This window comes from Antechinus flavipes, chromosome 3 (assembly GCF_016432865.1).
Source record: "Antechinus flavipes isolate AdamAnt ecotype Samford, QLD, Australia chromosome 3, AdamAnt_v2, whole genome shotgun sequence".
Classification (NCBI taxonomy): Eukaryota; Metazoa; Chordata; class Mammalia; order Dasyuromorphia; family Dasyuridae; genus Antechinus; species Antechinus flavipes.
Genome location: NC_067400.1, coordinates 280572729 through 280593746, shown reverse-complemented (window position 1 = coordinate 280593746; position 21018 = coordinate 280572729). Strand labels below are relative to the sequence as shown.

The following is a 21018-nucleotide window of genomic DNA, read 5'->3' as shown; positions in this document are numbered from 1 at the left end:
CTCAGTATAGGTATCTAGATTTATAATCTAGAATCTATCTGTCTATAGCAGGTCATACATACATGAATACATCAAAAAAACCAGAGATTTCATCCATGTGACTACTTTGCAAGTGTAGATTACAGTTTTCACATGTAACAGGTTTCATGAATTTCTCCATGCAAAAAAATTTATAACTTAGTAGCCAACCTTGTAGTGATGACCTTCCCCTGAACTTAGCTAGGATGATCCTTGGTTATATTGGCCTTGGAGAATTCATGTTCCACCAATATATTTTTCAGGAATGCAGGTTCATCATTCAATGATGAAGCATTGGATGACTTCAGAAGAGAAGCTCACATAAACAAGGAATTAATGTTTTAAATTAATGCTTATTAATTAATGTTTCGCTGAAACAACTAATTTCATTGATATAGGATCTCTGCACATTTCTCTTCAGTGGTACAAAATACAGTCTGTCTATGCTTTCTCATCTTGTGCTATTCTTTTACATGTCATCTCATAGTTCCTTCACAGATTATTTACCCAGTACCTTGGAGGCTTTGCTTTAGGCTTTTTAACATTATGTACATTATGTATATATGATAACATTAGGTGCTAATGATAGTTAAGGATATCTCTGTCCATTAAACTTCACTTTCACCACATAACTAACCCATCTTTATTGATCATCCATTTCTTGAATGATATCTTTCTAACATATCTTGGGCTTGAATCACTTTTGGTATTATCATACACAAACATTTGAATGACAATAGAATAAAAATACCATAACAATGCAAAAATGAACAATAAAGTCAAAAGTAGTCACATTTTTAGGAATAGGGATGTTTCTAAATACTGAATTGAAGTAGAAATCAGTGGGTATAACCTTAAGGTTTTTATTTAAATCCTTAGCTTATTGTAGAAGAGTTTTCTGATCAGCTTCTTTTTGGGCAAGCTTCTTCAAAATGTTTGAGTGTGTACTAGGGGAGAAAGAGCTAGATGTTTGTTGGGATGTAAGTTGGACTGAGAAGGAAGGAAATGTTTCAAGTGAATATCATTTCTTTGGACAAGTTCCAGAGTAGGCATGAGATAAAGTAAGCTTTAAATATATGTTGCAGAAGTGAGCTGAGTTGAACTTAGGAGATGAAAGAAGTGCAATAGCTTTATGAAGGGTTTTGAATGGCTCACTCCATAAGTGAGCTGAAAGTCATTGCAGGATAAAAAAGGAGGAAGATGGTGGTTTCATTCAATTCAGTGCCAAACACCATGCTTAGGAACTGGAGATACAGGGACAAAAAGAAAGCCATCTTTGCTTGAAGGAGGTCGTAATCTGCAGGGGGAAACAACATGTGCATGATGATGGGCAGAGTATCAAACAGAGAAGACTTTAGTAGGGAAGGAAAATTTGAAACATTGATGAGAGGGAGTCATAATCACTCATTGGGCTCCCAGGTTGCAACTGCATTTTCATCAAATGGAAACTTTCTCTTCTAGGTTAGCTTTTTGCTAGACAAAGAAGCAGATTTCTTTGGTTTGGATTTCTGTGTCCTTTTGTCTTTAGTGAAAATGATAAGAGTTCCAGTGAAAAGAAAATGGTCAAAAGACAGAAAGCAGATTAGGTAGAAGTGACGCTAAAGCACTTCTGTCAGAAGCCTTTCATAAGTGTTAAGGCTGGCAGACCCAGATAGGCTGGGTCTGACATTAGAGAAACCTGCTTCAAATCCCAGCCCCTTTAACATGCTTGCTTACCTCTCTGACCTTGGACAAGCTACATCCCTTTTCTGTGTTTAAATTTCTTCATCTGTAGAATGAATAGATTGAGAGGATTAGATGCCTCTCAGGTCCTTTCCAGCTATAACTCTGTGACAAAGTGACCTGACCCCAAGTCTGGTGTTTTTCACTACATCCTCTTATCTTCCATTATTCACTTTCCTCCATTCTGAATTCAGGTTCCTTACCTGTAAAAATGAAGATTTGGTGGTCTGAGGTTCCTTTCTGCTTCGCTAATCTATAACTCTATGAACACTGTATAATGCAGCTTACATAATAGTGACTAAGCTTACTGGTGCTGATACAAGTAGAACTTTTAGACTGTGGAATTAGGAGGTTAGATCTTAAGAGTGAAGATTTTTAACTGATATCTTTTGTTAGGGAGATATTTAGATGATTTCTTCTCATAATCTGAAATCATCCCAATTAAAATCTGTATGGTACTACAATTCTCATTGTTTACTCTATATTTTGGAATATATTTTTAATATTTAACTTGGCGAAAAATATTCCTCTTTAGTCAGTATTCACTACCACCCTATACATATAAGATATGGCTTTATTGTCAGTATTACACTAATGAAGAAAATCACTGAAATAGCAATAAGATAAATAGGACTCATTATGATCTTCTTTTAAAAAAATGGTGCCTTTTCCTTACATAGGCCTGGCCTCTTTTTTGGTTGTTAGAGCTTTATGCTAGTTTTCCTTTCTTAGTCTAGTCATTGGAAAAAAGTTTAAAATTTTTCTTCAGCCTAGCATTTTTAAAAAAATGTTGAGAAGTATTATTATAGAGATTTTCTAAAATTAGATTTATAGCAGATTTTGCCATATAGTTTTTCTTTTAAGATTTTTAAATTTTCTTTATTAATATGTATTTTGGGGCTAATATAAAAGTGGATGTTAATACTGGGCAGAAAACATCTTGGAAGTTTGGCCTGGGATTGAAATTTTTCCATTTCATGACATTAATTTAATGTCTTTCATGTATATCACATACAGGGAGTTCCATAGCTTCCCGTTCTCGGAGGGAAAAAAAATCAGCAAAAGGACGTCAGGAAGCACTAGAACGACTGAAAAAGACAAAAGCTGGTGAAAAATTTAAATACGAGGTAATTGTTTAGTTTTCTTTTCACAGACTAAGAAAGTAATGTTTTGTGTATCTTCAACACAGTCATTCATTTGTAATATTGGACATTTGTTGTATGCATGGGATTGAAAACATGAGTTATTGGGGAAATTATGCATTTGGGTTTCTTAAAAGGTAGCCAAGAATGTATTTAGGAGTTTCATTATTATTATTTTTTTTATAACACAGTAGTTTCTTCTTCTCTACCCATTGAGTTCTTCCTTTTAATAAAGAAAAACATCTAAGCCAAGACAATTGACACAACAGCTGCCTATGTATATCACATTCTACATCTTTAGTTCCCTTCACTAAGAAAGTGTGTTTCCTTCTTCATTCTCCAGGACTGAGCTTGTTCATTACAATTTATAAGAACTTAGCTTTTTTAGTATTTTTTATATGGCTGTAGGTGTCATGCATGTTATTCTCTTGGTTCTGCTTTTTTCACTCTTTATCAGTTCATATAGGTGTTCTCACATTTTTCTAAATTCTTCATATTCACCTTTCTTTAAAAGAACAATAATATTCTAATACATTCACATAGCATATTTTGTTCATCTCCTTCATAATTGATAAGCATCTATTCCAGAACCCTTTTGGATCAACTATGTGTATTAATGAATATTGTTATTTTCTCTGTGAATACTTTTGTGCATGTATATGTGTAGGTCTTTGTGTGTGTGTTTGTGCACATGTACATGTACACAGACTAATACAGAATAGGTAGTTCATGTATGTTTTCTTTGAAGAACCAAAATGTGCTAAACACCATTTTTAAAAAGTGAAAACATCCCTTTTTAAAAACTGATTTTGAAATGGGGATTGTTTCAATTTTTTTTCCTCCATATTTTAATTTCAGTCTGTATAGAAACATAGACTTTTGTACTGTCTGCTTGGTACCATTGCCAATTTAGATAAGTGTGCATTTTTGTTAAGATCCTTTAATATATTGTGCCTTGGAGTCTTTTTTAACTTAATGACTTTTTATAGTAATTCCTTTTAACAATTTCTAAAACATGGTGCCTGAAGTACTGAAGGAGGATCTACCCAGATTTAGAGTATGTGAAGCTATAAGCGCAAAATGCCTGTGCATTTTGTTAGTACAGCTCTTGAGAACACAGAGATGATAGGCTTTAAGTTTCTAATCTTATGAAGAAGGCTATTTCAAAAATGTCTAATTACCTAGGATGCAAAAATCAGAAATATACTTTACTATTAGGTGGTCTTGCTTCTAACCTAAAGTGAGATCATTTATTTCTAGCTTTTGTGTAATCTTATTTCAGACTTTAGGAATTGTACTTTTGGTAGTTAAAGAGAAAGGAAACTAGTGATTATGCAGTTGACTGAATTATATATATGGAGAGGAGGAGCAATAGTATAATTTGTTAAAAAATATATGGTCATTATTTTAACAAGCACTGACAGATGTCATTGTATCAGTTGTTTTTGCTTCATTTATTTTTAAATGACAAAAGAGGATTCATTCAGTTGGGGAGGGGGATACATGTCCAAAATTGACTTATGTGAAAACAAGTGTCAATAAAACTTAGTTTAAAAAAAACACTAACAATATTTTTGTTTGACTCTATGTATCTTGGCTTTATTGTTGAGGGGATTGGAAAGGGCAGCTGCTTTACCTTTTTACTAATATTTGTCTTGCTAAGCTAATAGTAAAAGTAATTTAATTCCAACGTCATCATCTGACATTGAAGGAGGAAGCTAGTTTAGAAGCTTGTAGAGAATATTGAAAACAAGCTTGGAAATTTCATATTATAAAATCCCCAAAGCATATAATCTAGGGCTGACTATAATTCAGTTTATTTTTGGTAAAGTAGATGAGTAATTGACAGTGTGACAAGCATGTTATGCTAATAGAGCTGTTGAGTATTATCTAAATGGTTTGAGCTGGAAGACGTTATAGAGATTATCTAGTTCTTTTTTTTTAATAGACGAGCAAACAAGTCTAAAAAATGTGAAACTTCTTGTCAAAAGTTATTTTGCTAGACGGTGACAGAACACCAACTGGGATCCACTAGGCCATATTGTTGTTGTTTGGTTGGTTTAGTCATGTCTGACTCTCTGTGGTCCTATTTTGGTTTTCTTGACAAAATACTGGAGTGGTTTGCCATTTTCTTCTTCAGCTCATTTTACAGATGAGGCAAACAAGGTGACTTGCTCAGGGTCACACAGCTAGTAAATATCTGGGCTGGGGTCTTCTTAATTCTAGGCCTAGTTTCTGTCCATTGTGCCACTTAATTGCTCTACTGTGCAGTGTTGCTTCTCCTTATTTTAACATCCATTTTAAGGAAAACCCTATGTGTGATGGCCCATTACACATGCATGACAGAACTAATTCTTTTTGATTGCAATTACTCCTCAGGCTTTTTAGGTCCCAGTTCTACTTTGTATCTCAAAGTCTGGGCTCTACAGAACCTTTTAATGTTTTTATTTGCCCCAAATTTCATCCATGATTCTTAATGATTTGGCAGGTAGAGGACTTCACAAGTGTTTATGATGAAGTTGATGAAGATCAGTACTCCAGAATGGTCCAGGCACGGCAGGATGATGACTGGATTGTGGATGATGGTAAGTCATATAAAATCCCATGGGGTAACTGAAACTTTGAAAAATAAAACCAGGAGTGAAGGGGATTACTGTGTTGTCTCCCCTCTATGTTACACAGAAAATCTACACAGCAGTATATATACTATAACAAGTTACTGTGTGATGTGGAGGTAGCATTATTTGAATTCGTGCAACATTTCCTTAGATAGGATTAAAGTGCTAGTAATCACTGTGGGGGTGGAAAATTGTTCACAATGGTTTACTTTGTTCTTGCAGATGGCATTGGCTATGTAGAGGATGGCCGGGAGATTTTTGATGAGGAGCTTGACGATGATGCCTTTGATGTCAGTAAGAAAGGTATGAGCATATAATTTTCAGTTTTGGTTGGTTAGAAGAGTTTTCCAGAAATTGAGAAGACTTACTATATGTTTTGCTAGAGTAGTTGGCTTGTCACATCTTTCTTTGTGGAGAAAGGATCTTTAAATACACATTCTTTTAGAAAATTTTTTTGTAGATATCATTTGTTGATTCATTACCCAAATATCTCTCAAGATATTCATCAGTATCTTTTTCACCTCCCAGAGAACTATCTCATAAAACAAAGAATATTTTTGAAGGGAAAAAAAGAAAAAGAGAAAAACAAAATCAGCAAAAATAATATATAAAATCTAAAAATCCATGCAATATTCTATACCTATGGGCCTCCTACTTCTGTGGAGGAGTAAGAGGTAGTGTCTTTATTTACATTTTTTTTTTCTGTGAGATTGAGCTTGTTCTTTGTAATTCTTCAAGGTTCCCTTTCTGTTATTTTATGATTATTGTTATTTCCATTTGTATGATTGCCATTATTTATGGTTTTTTCCTTGGCTCTTTGTATCAGTTTATGAAAGTCTTTTTATGCTTCTTTGTATTCATCATACTTCATCATTTTTTATACTGACATTTCAATACATTCGTGTACCACAGTTTGTTTAATCATTTCCTAGTTGATGAGAATCTACTTTGTTTCCAGCTTTTTTCTACCACAGAAAGTGCAGCTATGTATATTTTGGTATATAAGGTTTTTTTTTTTCCCTTGTAAGTGACCTACTTGAGGTTTATGTTTATAAAAGCCACATTCTAGTGTTTAGAATGAAATTTATATAGGAAACTTAAAACTTTACAAAATTAATTGAAAAGCATTGAGCACCTACTAGTGCCAAATATTGTGCTAGATGATTCAAAGACAGAAACAAAATAGTTAGTCCCTCCCTCTGAGGATCTTAAATCTAGTTGTGAAAGATAGCATAGACATGGATATATGTAAAAAGTAGATACTAAAGTATAAGGTAATTTTTGGGAAAGGCACTAAGAGCTAGGGAAAGCAAAAAAATAGGGGTATTTTAGCTGAATCTTTGAAGTAATTAGATACTTGGGGATTCCAAGGGACAGAGGTAAGACATTGCAGGCAATGGGAGACAGAGTGCAAAGCCATGAAGAGGCAATGTAGAATACATGAGGAAAAGTAAGAAGTAGTTTAGTTGAACTAGAGTGTTCGAAAGAGAGTAATTGTATAAGGCTAGAAGGCGGGGGAGTGGGGGGGAAATCGAGCTGAGTTATTGAAGGATGGAAAGGGAAAATTTTAGCAAGCATTGTACTAAATATTTTGACACCTATTATCTCATTTTAGAGATCTTAAAGGTCAAATAGAGGTGTTTCTCTTTGGTTCTAAAGAAGATAATAGGAACTGCTGGAGTTTATTGAATTAGGGGAGTGACATGGATACATCTATATTTTAGCATTACCACTTCAGCTGCTGATTGGAGGGAGTGGCTCGGATTTAAGTGAGACTTGACACCAAAAGATCAATTAAGAATGTAGTATGATAAGTAAGTCTTGGTGAGAGGTAATAAGAACCTGAATTTGTGTACTGGCAATGTGAGCAGAAAAAAAAAAAAAAGAAACAAAATTGAGAGAGTTTTGGCAGTACCAGTATTATGAAAAAAAAATGCTTCTTAAATTTCTTTTTAGCATTCAAAGTCTTTAGTTTTCATATTTTGTGGATGTTTGGAGTTGAATGCTTCAAGGGTAAGCAGATCTGGATTGAAGTCTGGCCTCAACACATATTGGCTATGTGATCTTGAGCAAGGCATTGTTCAAATTCATTCTAGTTTTCTAGTCAACTCTCTTAAGTTGCAGATCAGCATTTGTAGAGGAAGTTTTCTGTTAGGAGATCCTTAGATCCATATGCCTTTGTTCTTCATGAGGTAATATATTTATGAAATTAATATTTTTTAAATATATCTGAGCTCTTTGAAGCCCATGATTTTTTAGCAGCACTACCTGGAATAAATTCCAGTTTGGTGTTGCAGAGATGGCTTTTTTGCTGTAATAAGATTATTGAAAATAGTGTGCATCATCTAAAACAATCCATCCTGATCTTTCCTTGGTGTAATATGCAGATATTGTACTGGTAACTTAATGCAGTAAAATAGCCAGATAAAGAAGGGAAGCCTTCATTGTCTCAGGTGAATCTTTATGCTCACACTGGGGAAGTAAACATCTAATAGACACTTAATATTTTTTATCACGAGTGAGAAGGCACAGAAAAGTTATGATCTCCATCAGGGGAACCAGTATTGATGCTAAGAAGTTGTCAAAATTTAGGAAACATGAGTAATTGGATATTTATTTAAATTTAGAGTTGTATCCATTGAAAAAATAATTGTCTTTTCTTGGATCTTAAAGCACTAGTTTAAAAAATTATTTTATGAAAAAAGTCTGATTTGTCAAACTGAGAGTGACTTGATAATTTTTGGCATTAGAAGGACTAGGTGTGTGAATTGATACAGAAATATTTGCCTTGAAATAAGTTTTCATTTTGTAGTTTTTGTTTTCCTTAGCGTATAGATTAAAAAAAAAAAAAAAAAAAAAAAAGATGCACTGAGAGTAACTGTAAATTCTGGTCCCTCTAGTGTAACACACAAACAAGCTTGTTTTTTTCCTAAAACAAAAGAGTTTAAACAGCCTTTGCTTATAATTTGTTTGATATCTAACCAAAATTAGCCTAGACTCTAAAGCTGGAAAACGCCTTAAAGATAATCTAGTTTAACTTCACTTTAAACATGTGGATACTGAAGCTTAGGGGAGGAAGGTGATTGATTGCCCAAGGTCTCAATGCTTATAAATTGGGAAGCCAGTATTTGAATCCAGACTCCCTCCCTAATTCCAAGATTTTTTTCTTCTATGCCATTATGTTTTTATAAGAAAATTTTAAAATATTAATTTGTTTTTTTAATTAGTATGAAGTCTGCATTTCACATTAGAAATAGAAGTCTATTTCTATTTCAGTTTGATATAGGTGCTCTAGATCAAGGATTTGTAACTTTTTTTAGTGTATCAGAGACGTTTTGATATTTGGTGACTCTTAGCCCAGGGATTAGTATATAGTAAGTGCTTAATAAATGCTCACTTAATTTATGCTTTGATTCTGATGGTCTGTGTTCAAAACTTTGTTGTTGTTGATTTATCATATTGCTTATTTAATCTTAAATTTTAATCTTAAAACTATATTTAGAGAGTGTGTTAAATTTTACCAAGCACCCTTTCATAACCTTATGAGACAGTTTTCTCATCTGTAAAATTTGTGTAATACTTATCCTGAGACTTAGAGAGGTTTTACTAATCCAGTCTCACAGATTATCCCACAACTAGTATCACAACTGGGAGTCATGCCTAAGTCTTCTTACTCAAGAGTGCTGAAATCTTTCCTCTGAGTCACACTCCTTATTCCTGTGCTGTGTTATTTTCTGTCACTTTGCTTAGCAATCAAAGTGTGATACTTCTCATTTGCTCAAGATTCAGAGATTCATCAACATTTGGATAAGATAACATGAGTTACTTTCATTTGAAGCTTAGGCTATTCTCATTTTATTTCATGTTTATTGTATTGATTTGTTGTTCTTTATCTATCAGCCTGTCATTTGTCAGTGTATCCAGCATCAGAGAAGGCAGTGACAGTCTTCAGCTCTATTTCTCTTAAAATAACCTTCAGCTGACTTTCAAATTGCCCTGGCACAAATGGATAAAGAAAGAAGAGTCTTCTTCAAAATCTCCATGGGTCTGCCATTCAGTAATAAGTCACACTGTAATCTCCTTTGGCTTTGTAGATATCTCTTTTACATATATTGATAGTGAGCAGTCCTTATAACCTTTTTTATGAGACATAGAACTCATTGAATTGGATGGTTGTTAGGGAACCAAAAATGTTATTACATCTGCTTTTGAGACTTTCATAATGTCTGTAGGTATGTCTAGATAAGGTGGATGATATAAGCAACTTCAGCAACCCTTCTACAAGAGTCATAGTGTTGTTATCAGAAATTTTTAAAGGAAATATCCAATTCTTTTTTGTTTTTTTTTTGGTTATAATCAAAACTCCTTTTGTTCCTTCCCAAAGAGAAGACATAAAATGATGCAGTTATTTAATTGAGCCCTTCAAAATATGTATCCTCAACTCCTCATGTACAGAAGCCAGATGATGAGGTTTTTAATTTACTACTTTGGGTTATATGGGGAGACAAGCAGATATTGCTAATCTATGTATATTCTGGCAGGAAAAGGTGATAAAGCATTCCAGGACAAGAAGAACATAAGGAAGGCTGTGGTATCAAAGCCAAATAATATCAAGACAATGTTTATGGCAAGTGCTGGAAAGAAAATTACAGATGTGAGTATTTTACTTCCATTTTTTGCCTTTTATATTAAAAAGTGAATTGAGTAATCTGTTAAATACAATTTTATTGAAATTCTTTGAAATGATATCATAATACTTTGTCAGTACTACTTCCCTCACCTTGTGGAATCAGAGAAGTTGAGTTAAGCAATTAACCTTAAGTCTTTGGCATCTCTTGTCCTAAATTACTCTACCTCGATGAGGGAAGTGTCTTTTGTTATCTATCTTCTCAAATCCAAAGTGGTGATTTAATTCATTTAATTGGACTTTCTTTGGAGGTGTTTTCTTTGGTCAACCTTAGGTATGAAGATCTACCCATTCAGCTTGATCCAGTCTTTATCAATTCATATCATTCTTCCCAAATTCCTTATAATTTATAGCTTTCTTTCTTTTCTTTTCTTCCCTATTCTTACTCTCCCCTGGCAATTTATCTGAAATTTAATCTCAGTAACCTGGAGCTCTGAGGGGAGCTAAGTGACTTGTTCATGGACACAAGTAGAACGTAAACCCAAATCTCCTTGACTAAAATGTCAGCTATCTTATTCTATATTCTACACTGCTTCTTTGTTGTTTCTTATTTCATGTCATTCATATGCCATGATTTATTTAATCATTCCACAATGGATAGATTAGCATCCATATCCAATTATTGATTGCTATAACCAAAAGGGCTGCCATGAATATTTTAGTAGCTTTTTTTGCCTTTGATATCATGAATACATGTGTACTAGTAGGGAATGAATGCTCACGTAATTCCAAATAGGTTTCTTTATTATTCTCTCTCTCTATATTCTATGTTCTATATTATTAAAAATTCTCTTGGACAGATATTCAGTAAATATTTATTGAATGAATAAAGTTTTTGTGAATTGCTTAAGCTAGCAAAATTGAGTGAATATTCAGAATTTCTGTTGTAGGCATTGTTGCATTCAAGACTATAAAGGTCTACGAAGTATAAATGAACTCAATTTATATAATTTGAAGTTTCAAGTGTGACATGCTCATCCAGATGCATATATGCTCTAGGGCAGCCTGTGATCCTGGTTTGAGGATGAAATATCAGCTCAAGATGTATAGAATTAGGCTTTCACATATGCAAGTGATAGAACTGTGAAGGTAGATGAATTGTAAATAGGAAAAGACTAAGAAGTCATACATTAACCTCTCACATCTTTACTTTATAGACATTGTAGCTCGATGCCTTTGATTATTGAGTATGTGTTCTAGGTTTTCTCATCTTTTATACTTCTTTGATGGCTTTGGTTCTATTCCTTGTGCAGAGTATAATCTTTTTTGTGAGAACAGATAAGTTGTTAATTATCTTTTGGTTTTGCTTTCCAGAAAGTTGTAGATTTGTCAAAGGATGATTTACTAGGGGATATTCTGCAGGATCTTAATGCTACGGTAAGTTGTTTTTGTGGATTGTAGTGAAAAGGAGATTCACTAATAATAATAATAATAACTTTTAAAAATTACTCTTATATGGGCTTGTGATTTCAGGGATTCAGGGAATTTGCTTTGAGGTCAGCAATTGCTCTGCAATTTAGAAGGTTAAGAGTTATTTATGGCACTGAGAAGTTGAGTCACTTGGCCAGAAACACACAACCAGTAGTTCGGAAGTGGACTTGACTCACATTTCCTAACTGCTGCTCCATCGGCTATATCTCACCAATTGTTTTTTTAAATGATTAAGAAAAACCCAACCTCTCCCTCCCCCTTTTCAGTTGTATCACCCACCTGTGCCGTATTAGGTGAGTAGTTTTCAGAAGTTACCAGCTCTGTAATTATGTAGTTTGACATGTGTAGGTGTGTATTCAGATGTATGCAAGAGTCTTTTCTGTAAAAGTATATATCCTTTCTCTTAGGTAGCTATCCTATATCTTGTTCCTTAAATAGGTTGAATCCTGTCAATCTGAAACACCTCACAAACTACTTGCTTTCCCTGGACTGGGGAGTGATGGAGGAGTCAGTTGCACATGCTTGAGTTCTGTGATAGAACTCATAAGGGCTGAGTTTTTATTCTGAAGTCAGGTCCCTTCTGAATGGCCAGTGTAAGAAATCACCAGCACCTTCATCATTTCCTCTTGGTGGTGTGCTGTCTTAAACTCAGTGTCCTGAAAAGACATTTAGAAAGAGCGTTTAGTTTTTAAGAGAAATAATTGGTATGGGGTGCATTTGATGTCTGTTTTGGTTTTCTTGTGGCACTATGGTTCTGTTGCTATAGTAACCACTTTGCAAGAGCATATATGTTGTATGGAGGGAGGAGAGATGGGGGAAAAAAAGCATTATTTGTTGGGCTTCATTGGGTGAAGGAACATACTTTTTTTGTCTTGTGATAAGCCAAGCATGGCAATGAATCTGTCTTATCCTTCTTTTCAGACATCTCAGATAACTCCACCACCTGTAATGAAGCTAAAGAAGAAAAGACCCACTGGAGCTTCACTGAATCCTTTTTCTGTGCAGATACCCAAGGTAAATAAAGTGTGTCTCAAATAGATTCACATCTGTTTTTTTCTACAAGAGGGAAATGCCTCTATATTTATTATATTCTCCTGGTTTATAGAGTCATTGCCTTCTGATTTTTTATTTTCTGTTTCTCCCTCTTCATTATATTGTTTTCTATACATCAAAAACATGTGCATGAGTCTGCCTCTTTCTTGCACAATTTCTGATACCCTACATTTGTGGATAAGTACTATATTTAAGTTACATTGACCGTAGTACTGAAAGACGAGAAAATTTTTATTCCTATACACCCTTGTATTTTCCGTATGTGTATTTGACTGAAATGACAACGAAGCAACTATTGTCTCATATTGTAAGAAGGAATAGTTTTTTTTTTTTTTTTTGTTTTATTAGTGACTGATGGGTTAGGAGAATCCATTTGTATAGTCATGGGGCTTAGAAATAAGACTTTTTTCCCTTAACATTTTTAGGCAACTCCTTTGGGGAAAAATGATGTTTCTGTTTCAAGAAAGGAATCTCCTGTGACTGCTGTTCATCTTAAACATGATCATATGGTCAAGGCTGGTGTTGTAAAGCAGAAGCACAAGGATGTTGAACCGACACAAACTATGGTAATAAATAGTGGTCCTGTGGAGGTGCAACAGGAAGATGCTTCTGAAGGTATTATGTTGGTTGTTTAATTTGTAAAGAATTGAAAAACTTGTATTTTGAATCATGAAGAAGCTTTTTAAAAATCCAATTCACCTATTTATTTTGAAGTGAAAATGTAATTGTCATGAAGTGTGATAGTACTTCTGTTTCTGCTGATGTGTTGGGATCTATACAAGTCCTGTGTGATTATCATAACATAAGTATTTCATTCTTTTAGGAGAGGAGACAATGAAAGAGGAGGAAGAAGAACAAGAGGAGCAAAAGGGTTTGGTGGATTTTGAAGATGGAGACTTTGATGAACCCATGGAAGATGAAGAAGCTGACGTTCCCCCCAAAGTTATCAAGATCCAGGAAAAAGATAAGGAACAAAAAAAAAGTGTGGAGCCAAAGTTGTCACATTTGTAAGAACTGTTAGTTAGGAATAAACTTCATTTGTTAAATTCAGTTCTAATCATTCTTTTTGTAAATAGAATTTATATTTCTCATCTGATTTCTGCAGAGACAGTTTTTTCCCAGATGTTTCTTGTTGGGACAAAATAGATCAGGAAGGTGAAAACAGTATACAAACTCAAGAAATCCAAGTAGATTCAAATCGCCTTCCATTGGTTAAAGGGACAGATGGTGATCAAGTCTTTTTGTTTTATTGGCTGGATGCTTATGAAGATCAGTATAATCAACCAGGTAATTTTGTTTGTATTCTCTTGTTGTGGAAAAGAGTTTTCTCTAGAAATACCGTATGAAGATTGTAACTAATACAAATGCATTGCTATCTGGCGGGGGGGGGGGGAAATCGCTTCATTTAGTTTTACAATATAAAAATAATATAGTCAGTCTTCTATTGTATATACTTTTGGAAGGGAGCAGAAGCATAAAAATCCAAAAAAAAAAATTGATTCAAAAATCATTTTTATTAGGTTTTTATGTGTTTATGTTTAAAGAAAAATTATAAATTTAAAAATCAAACATACAAAATAAAAGGTTAAATCTTATCCTAAACCTTTAGCCTTTAATATAGAACCAAATGAATTAACAAACAACAAAATGAGAAAATAATTCAGTTTCTCTTGCCTGCTGGATCTGCTTGAAATTTAGCCCCGACGGCTAAATTATTTAAAAAAAAAAATGGTTGTAATTGATGTATATAATTCTGGTTCTGCTTTCATTCTGCATTATTTCATACTATTCTTTCCATACTTCTTTATATGCGTCATATTTATTATGGTACAGTGATGTCTTACTATAATACATCATGTTTTAATTAACAATTTTCAATTATTGGACTTTTTTTTTTCTATTACAAATGAAGTAGTTGTGGATTTTAGGAATGTATTTAATTGTGTCTGCTTAGGATTTCACTTTAGGCAAAATAATTCCAAAGGAGCTTGGAAGTTGTCCAGTTCCTCTATTTTTTTTCCTTTTGTTACTTATAGGGTCATGGTATTTATAGCTAGAAGAGACCTTTAAGATAATCTTGCCTAACGTTCCTTTCTTCCTCCCATGTTATTATATCTTTGTAAACTGAGGCTCAGGGAGTTTAAATAAATTGTTTAAGGACATATAGAGATAGTAGGTAGTCAAATGGGAATTTGAATCCAGGTTCTCTGACTCATAAGTCTTTTTCCAGGTGAGTTACTGCTTTTTCATTTCCCTGTGATCTGTTCTGAAAGTGGAGATTCCTCGGTTTCTGAGGCTAGTAAAAAAAAAAATAGTTTAGTCAGAGTATCTTCTCTCAAGTGTTTCTGGGACAAGGAAAGTAATTGAGTGTTGGATTTAAAATTTTGGGTTTCTTTGAAAGCTATATGTAAAATAAAGGGAATATCAACAAAGCGAGTAATTAAGCAGAGTAGTAAGAGTTAAGTCTTATAATTTCTGCAAAGGTGTTGTTTGTAACTGGAAAAATACTGGTTAGCAGGAATATTAATATGTTTTGGCAAACATAGAAATTCATGAGAACCCTTGGAGCAACAAACTGATATTTATTTATTTAATCAACTAAAAAAATAGATTATTAGCTTTAAAAGTAAGTATTCACACAATTTACCTATGGAGGATAATTTTTGCCAGTCTTTTCAACAGTGAAGTGACTGAGGTCAATTCTAATAGATTTGTCATGGAGAGAGCCTTCTGCATCCAGAAAGAGCACCATGGGGACTGAAAGTAGATTGCAACATATTATTTTTCACCTTTTTTGTTGTTTGCTTGCTTTGGTGGGGGTGGTGGTGACTTTTTCCCCCATTATATCTGATTTTTCTAGTACAGCATATAGAAATATCGTTTGAAGAATTGCACATAGTTAACCTATGTTGAATTACTTGCTGCCTAGGGGAAGGAAGTGGAGGGGAAAAAAGAGAAAAATTTAGAACACAAGGTTTTGCAAGGGTGAATATTGAAAACTATCTTTGCATGTATTTTAAAAATAAAAGGCTATAATTAAAAATTTTTTAAAAATTAAAATAGTTCTTGCCAGGTAATGGATAAGAATCCTCTTCTTTTTTATTTTATTTCCTCTAAACTTCCAATTGAAGATGGACTGGAATTGAAGATGGACTGGTAATAACTGTTGATTAAGATGTTGGTAAATAGTATGTACCTAGTCATTTCTAGGCTATCAGTAGGGTGGTAATTGCTGCTATTGGGCCTGGGACTTGAAAGCATGTATTGGTGGTGATTTTTTTTTTTAAAAGCTTTTTATTTTTAAAATATATGCATAGATAGTACTTAACATCCACCCCTGTAAAAACCCTGTGTTCCAAAGTTTTTTTCCCCTCTCTTCCTCCAATCCCTTCCCCACCAGAGGGCAAGCAATCTAATATATGTCAAAAGTATAACTCTTCTTTACATATTTCCACAATTATTATGTTGCATAAGAAAATCAGATCAAAAAGGAAAAAAGTGAGGAAGAAAACAATATGCAAGCAAATAATAACAAAAAAAAAGTGAAAATACTTTATTGTGAGTCACACACAGTCCCCACAGTCCTCTCTCTTGAATACAGATGGTTCTCTTCCTCACAAGACCATTGGAACTGGCCTGAATCTTGGTGGTGATTTTTAAAAGATGGTTAGAGGAGAATTGAAGTGTAGATAGTTCCTAGTAATAGTGAATAGTCCATTTATTTAATTGATTAATAATCTCTGACAGGGTTTGAGTTCATGGAACTCAAGTGAAAAAAATTTTTTTTTCCTTTTCCAAGGTGAAAATGACTGCTATTTCTACTTCTTGCATCCTGCTCTTATCACAAAAATAGTATCCTAGCTAGGAGTACCAGGGAGAGTCCAGTAAAGAGTCACACTATTATATAGGTTTGAGCCCTAGCTATGTCACAAAACTGCCATGTGACCTTGAAAAAAATCACTTCATTTCTTTGGATCTCAGTTTCCACACTTTTAAAGTGAAAAAATTGGATTAGATGATTTCTAAATTGTTTTCCAGTAATCTGTGAATTTCTTTAGGGATGCAAAGATATGGAAAGGCAGGATTTAGAAATTCAGATTGGGACACTGAAAGGATAGCTAAGTAGAAAAATTTTGTATAGTGATTAACTTGTCATGCAAATAGTTGTTGCTGAAATCTTAAATCTAATATTCCCTAAAATCTTTTTAAGGGAAAAAACAAAATAATACCATTTGAGCCATTTATAGGAAATTATTCCAAGGGGAAAATACTCTTTTTCTTTTCCTAGTGATAATTTACAAACTAGGTATTTCAAAATTATAAATCATAGTTCTAAGTGCAATGTTAGAAATCATCCAGTTCAGTTCTACCATTTACAGATGAGGAAAATGAAGTTTGAGAGATTAAGTTGACTTGCCTAAGGTTATACATATAAAAGGGCACTAGGAAACAGAACAACATAAATTAAATCCCTGCCTTGTGGAAGGACTATGCTAGCTAGGTGTTAAAGAGGAGATAAACTTACTCCAAAGTACATGCTCTCAAGAAGCTTATAGTTCAATAGAGGGTAAGACAATATAGATCACAGTTAATACACAGTATTTAGGTGCCTTTGTATGATAGAAAACTATATTGTCTGAGAGGGAAATGACCGAATAGGGAAAGAAAAGATGTATGGGATGGGATGGGTTGTGGAAAAGGATCAAGATAGACATTATATAGGAAGGACATTTGGGTTGGATTTTAAAGGACAAAGCTGAATTCAACAGGTAAATGATGAGGAAAGAGGGTATTGCAGATACTGGGAACTGTAGGAGCAAAAGTGAGGCAGTGTGAGAGATCAAGGCATTTTGGAGGTGATGGCTGTACTGAAGTTCAGTTTGCCTGGGAAAGGAGTATGAAAGACAGCTGAGAAAGTAAGTGAAGACAGATGGTGGAAAATCTTGAGTCTGGGAAGAAGAGTTTTATTTGTTATTCATGAATGGAGAGTTGATGAAGATTTTTTAGTAGAAAGATAATGTTGGCAGATCTGTTCCCAAAAAAAATTATTCTAGTAAAAGTATAAAGGCTGGACTGGTGGTCGAGTATAGTAGAAATAGGAATGTAAGGTCTCCTGGCTTGCAGTTTTATGCTTGTTTTCTTATATTTTGCTGTTTCATAGTTTGTCATCTGCAGTTGTATATCATTCTTCACGACTCTGATGGCAAGGGGTTAAATAAGAGATTGCTTCAGAATTTTTTTTTTCCCTCTTTAATTTAGGGGATTGAACAGCTTCATCATGATAGCAGGTAATGATCACTTGGTGAAATCAATGCCACTAATAGAAAATAACTACTCCATAAGACCCTGGTATTGTTTCTCAGTCTCTTAGAGCTTGTAAGTAAGTCAGTGGTTGCTGAATGCTACATAATTATGAAAAGATTTTTACTCTTTGCATATGGGAAGATATCCTGTCTTCATTATGACTTTTTCAAGGTTGAATAATCCTGACTGCACCTGGTTTCAGCAAGTAACTTTGGGGGGAATATTCTCTTTGTTTACCATGATCTTTTTGTGGCAAATGAGGCATAAAGAGTGTCAAATGCTTTGCGTGAAGTGTGATATTAGTTTGACTGTAAAATGAGCTGTTTCAGTTTTTAAAGCAACTTGTAGGGATTTTATTTTTCCTTTGCTTGGAATTTTTTCTTCTATTTTTAAAAATTGTTGGAAATGAAACTTCATTTTTCCTCAGCTACCTCATACTTTACCATCCTCTTTCTCCTTAAAGGTTTCTCTTACCTCCTTGCTACCCTCTCCCCTGAACTTTTAATTATCTGCAGAAACTACTTGAGGATTTTATTCCTAAAAACCTTTCTTTAAAAAAAAAAAAAAAAAAAAAACCAAAAGAATACTGTACCAAAACTTAACAAACATGACCAATTTAATTTGCTTAAATTATTTATATCTTACTGAATACATTTTGATATATTTCTAGCACAGCAGTTTTTTAGTTTGCATTTCTAAATCTCCATTAGAATTGCTTTGTCCATTCAATCTCATTCACTTTTCCTCCTCTGATTGTGGTTATTGTTTATTCTCTTCGCTTAATTTTTTTCCCCTCTCTTTTTGCATTTTTTTCATAATTATTTTTCATATTTTATTTGTATTTCTCCCATACTTTTTAAATTTGAGCTGAATTATATAATTTTATTTTATTAATGTACTACTTTTTTTTTTAACCATTCCCTTGTTATTGTACATTTTGATTGTTTCCTACAGTTTAATGGCTATATGTAATATCATTGTGAAAATATTGGAACAGATGTCTTTATGTTTTTGCTTGAGATAAAATTTTCTAGGTATATTCCCAACAATGGAATTAATAGGTCTTTAGCCTTTCTGTACATAAAATGCAGGTGTTCCTAGTTTTTCCAGAATTTTCTTGTATGAACATTGTGAAATACACAATATTTTCTACATTTCCAGAAATTTTGGAATTATCCTATTTTATTGAGAAGTGGAGTGTTTACATGTTCTTTTTGTGTTACAAATAGGTTTACTTGATAAGTTACCAGTGTCACTTCTGTTTGAATTATTCAGAGGGCCTGGGAGCTTGCAGAGAGATACTAAGTTGACAGATGACTCTTAGAAGTCTGCTTGTCTTTGAAATTTTTTCTGAGCAATGATGTGGCACCTGGGATGGGCGTTGTTACTTTTAGCGCATAATATATGTTATTTAGAGACTTGAAGCTGTGTCTCTCAAAGCAAAGAGGTGTGTGACTTGTCAAAAAATAAGCTACCAGTTTGGTTCCTGAACTGTCTATCAAGCTCAATTAATAGAAGAGAAATAAGCATTGTAAAAAGATACCTTTTTGGCAAAGGGTCATTTAAGTCTTTACCATTCCACAACGTGGGAGTGGATGAACACTGGAAATAAATCATTTATAAAATGATTTGTTATTACATGGCTTGGGATATATCATGAAGCAGATTATCTTTGTTAAAAATGTATAATGAAACAGTATCACAGTGTTAACTAAGCCTTCCCACAGATGTTGGTCCCATATCTGTATATTATGGTTACAAAGAGGCTACACTCTGTTGCCTACATTTTCACAGAGTAAGTTTAGGTGAGATTAATTGTAATTATTCTTTTAGAAATTTATTTCTTTGTTATTGTGAACTTGATAAACATCAACAAATATAAATCAGGTTTTTTTTTTTTTTGGGTTTGTTTCTCCATGTCCTTTCAGGTGTCGTATTTCTGTTTGGCAAAGTTTGGATTGAGTCAGCAGAGACCCATGTAAGCTGTTGTGTCTTGGTAAAAAACATCGAACGGACTCTCTATCTCCTGCCTCGTGAAGAGGTAAGCTAATTCTTTGTTGAGTTTTGATTTTTAAAATTATTATTATTATTGTTTTGAGTATTTGTACATTCCAGCCATTCCATATCCTTTCCTGCAATCTTTATTCTTTCTGCGATTGCATCATGGTACCATGAAATAGAGAATTGCACTGGGAGTTAGAAGATCTGAGTTATAGTCTAGGCTCTTTTAATCATTTTGGTCCTCAGTTGCAAAATGATGGTTGGACTACATGATCTCTGAGGTTTATTTCCAGTTAATTGTCTATGTAAACTACTACCTCACTCCTGGTTTCTTATCTTGTGGCCTTTCAGGAATTGTTAATTCTGTTTAAATGAAATCTCTATAACCCTGGTGTTTCTTTTCACTGTTTTGGGTTTAATAGAGAAAAGTGACAAAAATTCACTGTATTTTGTTAGTCACTCTGATGAATGGTTTGGTGGTAAAATTGGGAAAAGCTAATGATGTAAGATGCTGGTATTTAACTTTTGACTCAATTGTAATGTCACTTCCCCCATTTTCATAGATTGAGAGTCAGAATGTACCAGTTGAAACATAGCTTGTTATTTTGCCCAAATGACATGACTTAACTGCTAACAACAAATGCCTCCTATGCCATTTAAAGGGAAAAGTCCTATTTTTGCTTTTCCTGTAGTGTTGGGAATAAAATTCTACTGTCCATCTGAAATTCCCTAGAACCCTCTAGAATTCATTATTTGAAGTTTATGAATTGTAATGGGCTGGGCTGAGGCTCGAGTTGATGCACTGAGGTCCCAAGCATGTGAGGCTAAATAGTAATTGGACCATACTCTATTAATATATAAGCTTGGAGAAAGAATGGCCCCTGCCCACTCTTTGTGCAAGTCCTAATGTGTTGTATAGGAAATGACTATTTTGGTGGGTGGAGGTAGGGGAGTGGAAAAGGAAGCAGAAAGAGAGACTGCTGGCTGGTGTCTTGACATAGCTGCTTGCATTGCTATCGCGACCCCTCTTCACCTCCGATCC

General features: G+C 33.9%; 1 protein-coding gene across 2 annotated transcripts in view; it reads left to right on the top strand.

Moving 5' to 3' along the window:
* POLA1 (DNA polymerase alpha 1, catalytic subunit) overlaps positions 1-21018 on the top strand; it is a 343224-nt gene that overhangs the window by 6940 nt on the left and 315266 nt on the right. For both annotated transcript variants that reach the window (XM_051985075.1, XM_051985076.1), the window contains exons 2-11: positions 2758-2867; positions 5371-5467; positions 5723-5803; positions 10042-10154; positions 11502-11564; positions 12540-12632; positions 13097-13286; positions 13495-13678; positions 13777-13958; positions 19904-20016. In XM_051985075.1, coding sequence (XP_051841035.1) covers positions 2758-2867; positions 5371-5467; positions 5723-5803; positions 10042-10154; positions 11502-11564; positions 12540-12632; positions 13097-13286; positions 13495-13678; positions 13777-13958; positions 19904-20016 — 1226 coding nt within the window. The remainder of the gene's footprint in view (positions 1-2757; positions 2868-5370; positions 5468-5722; positions 5804-10041; positions 10155-11501; positions 11565-12539; positions 12633-13096; positions 13287-13494; positions 13679-13776; positions 13959-19903; positions 20017-21018) is intronic.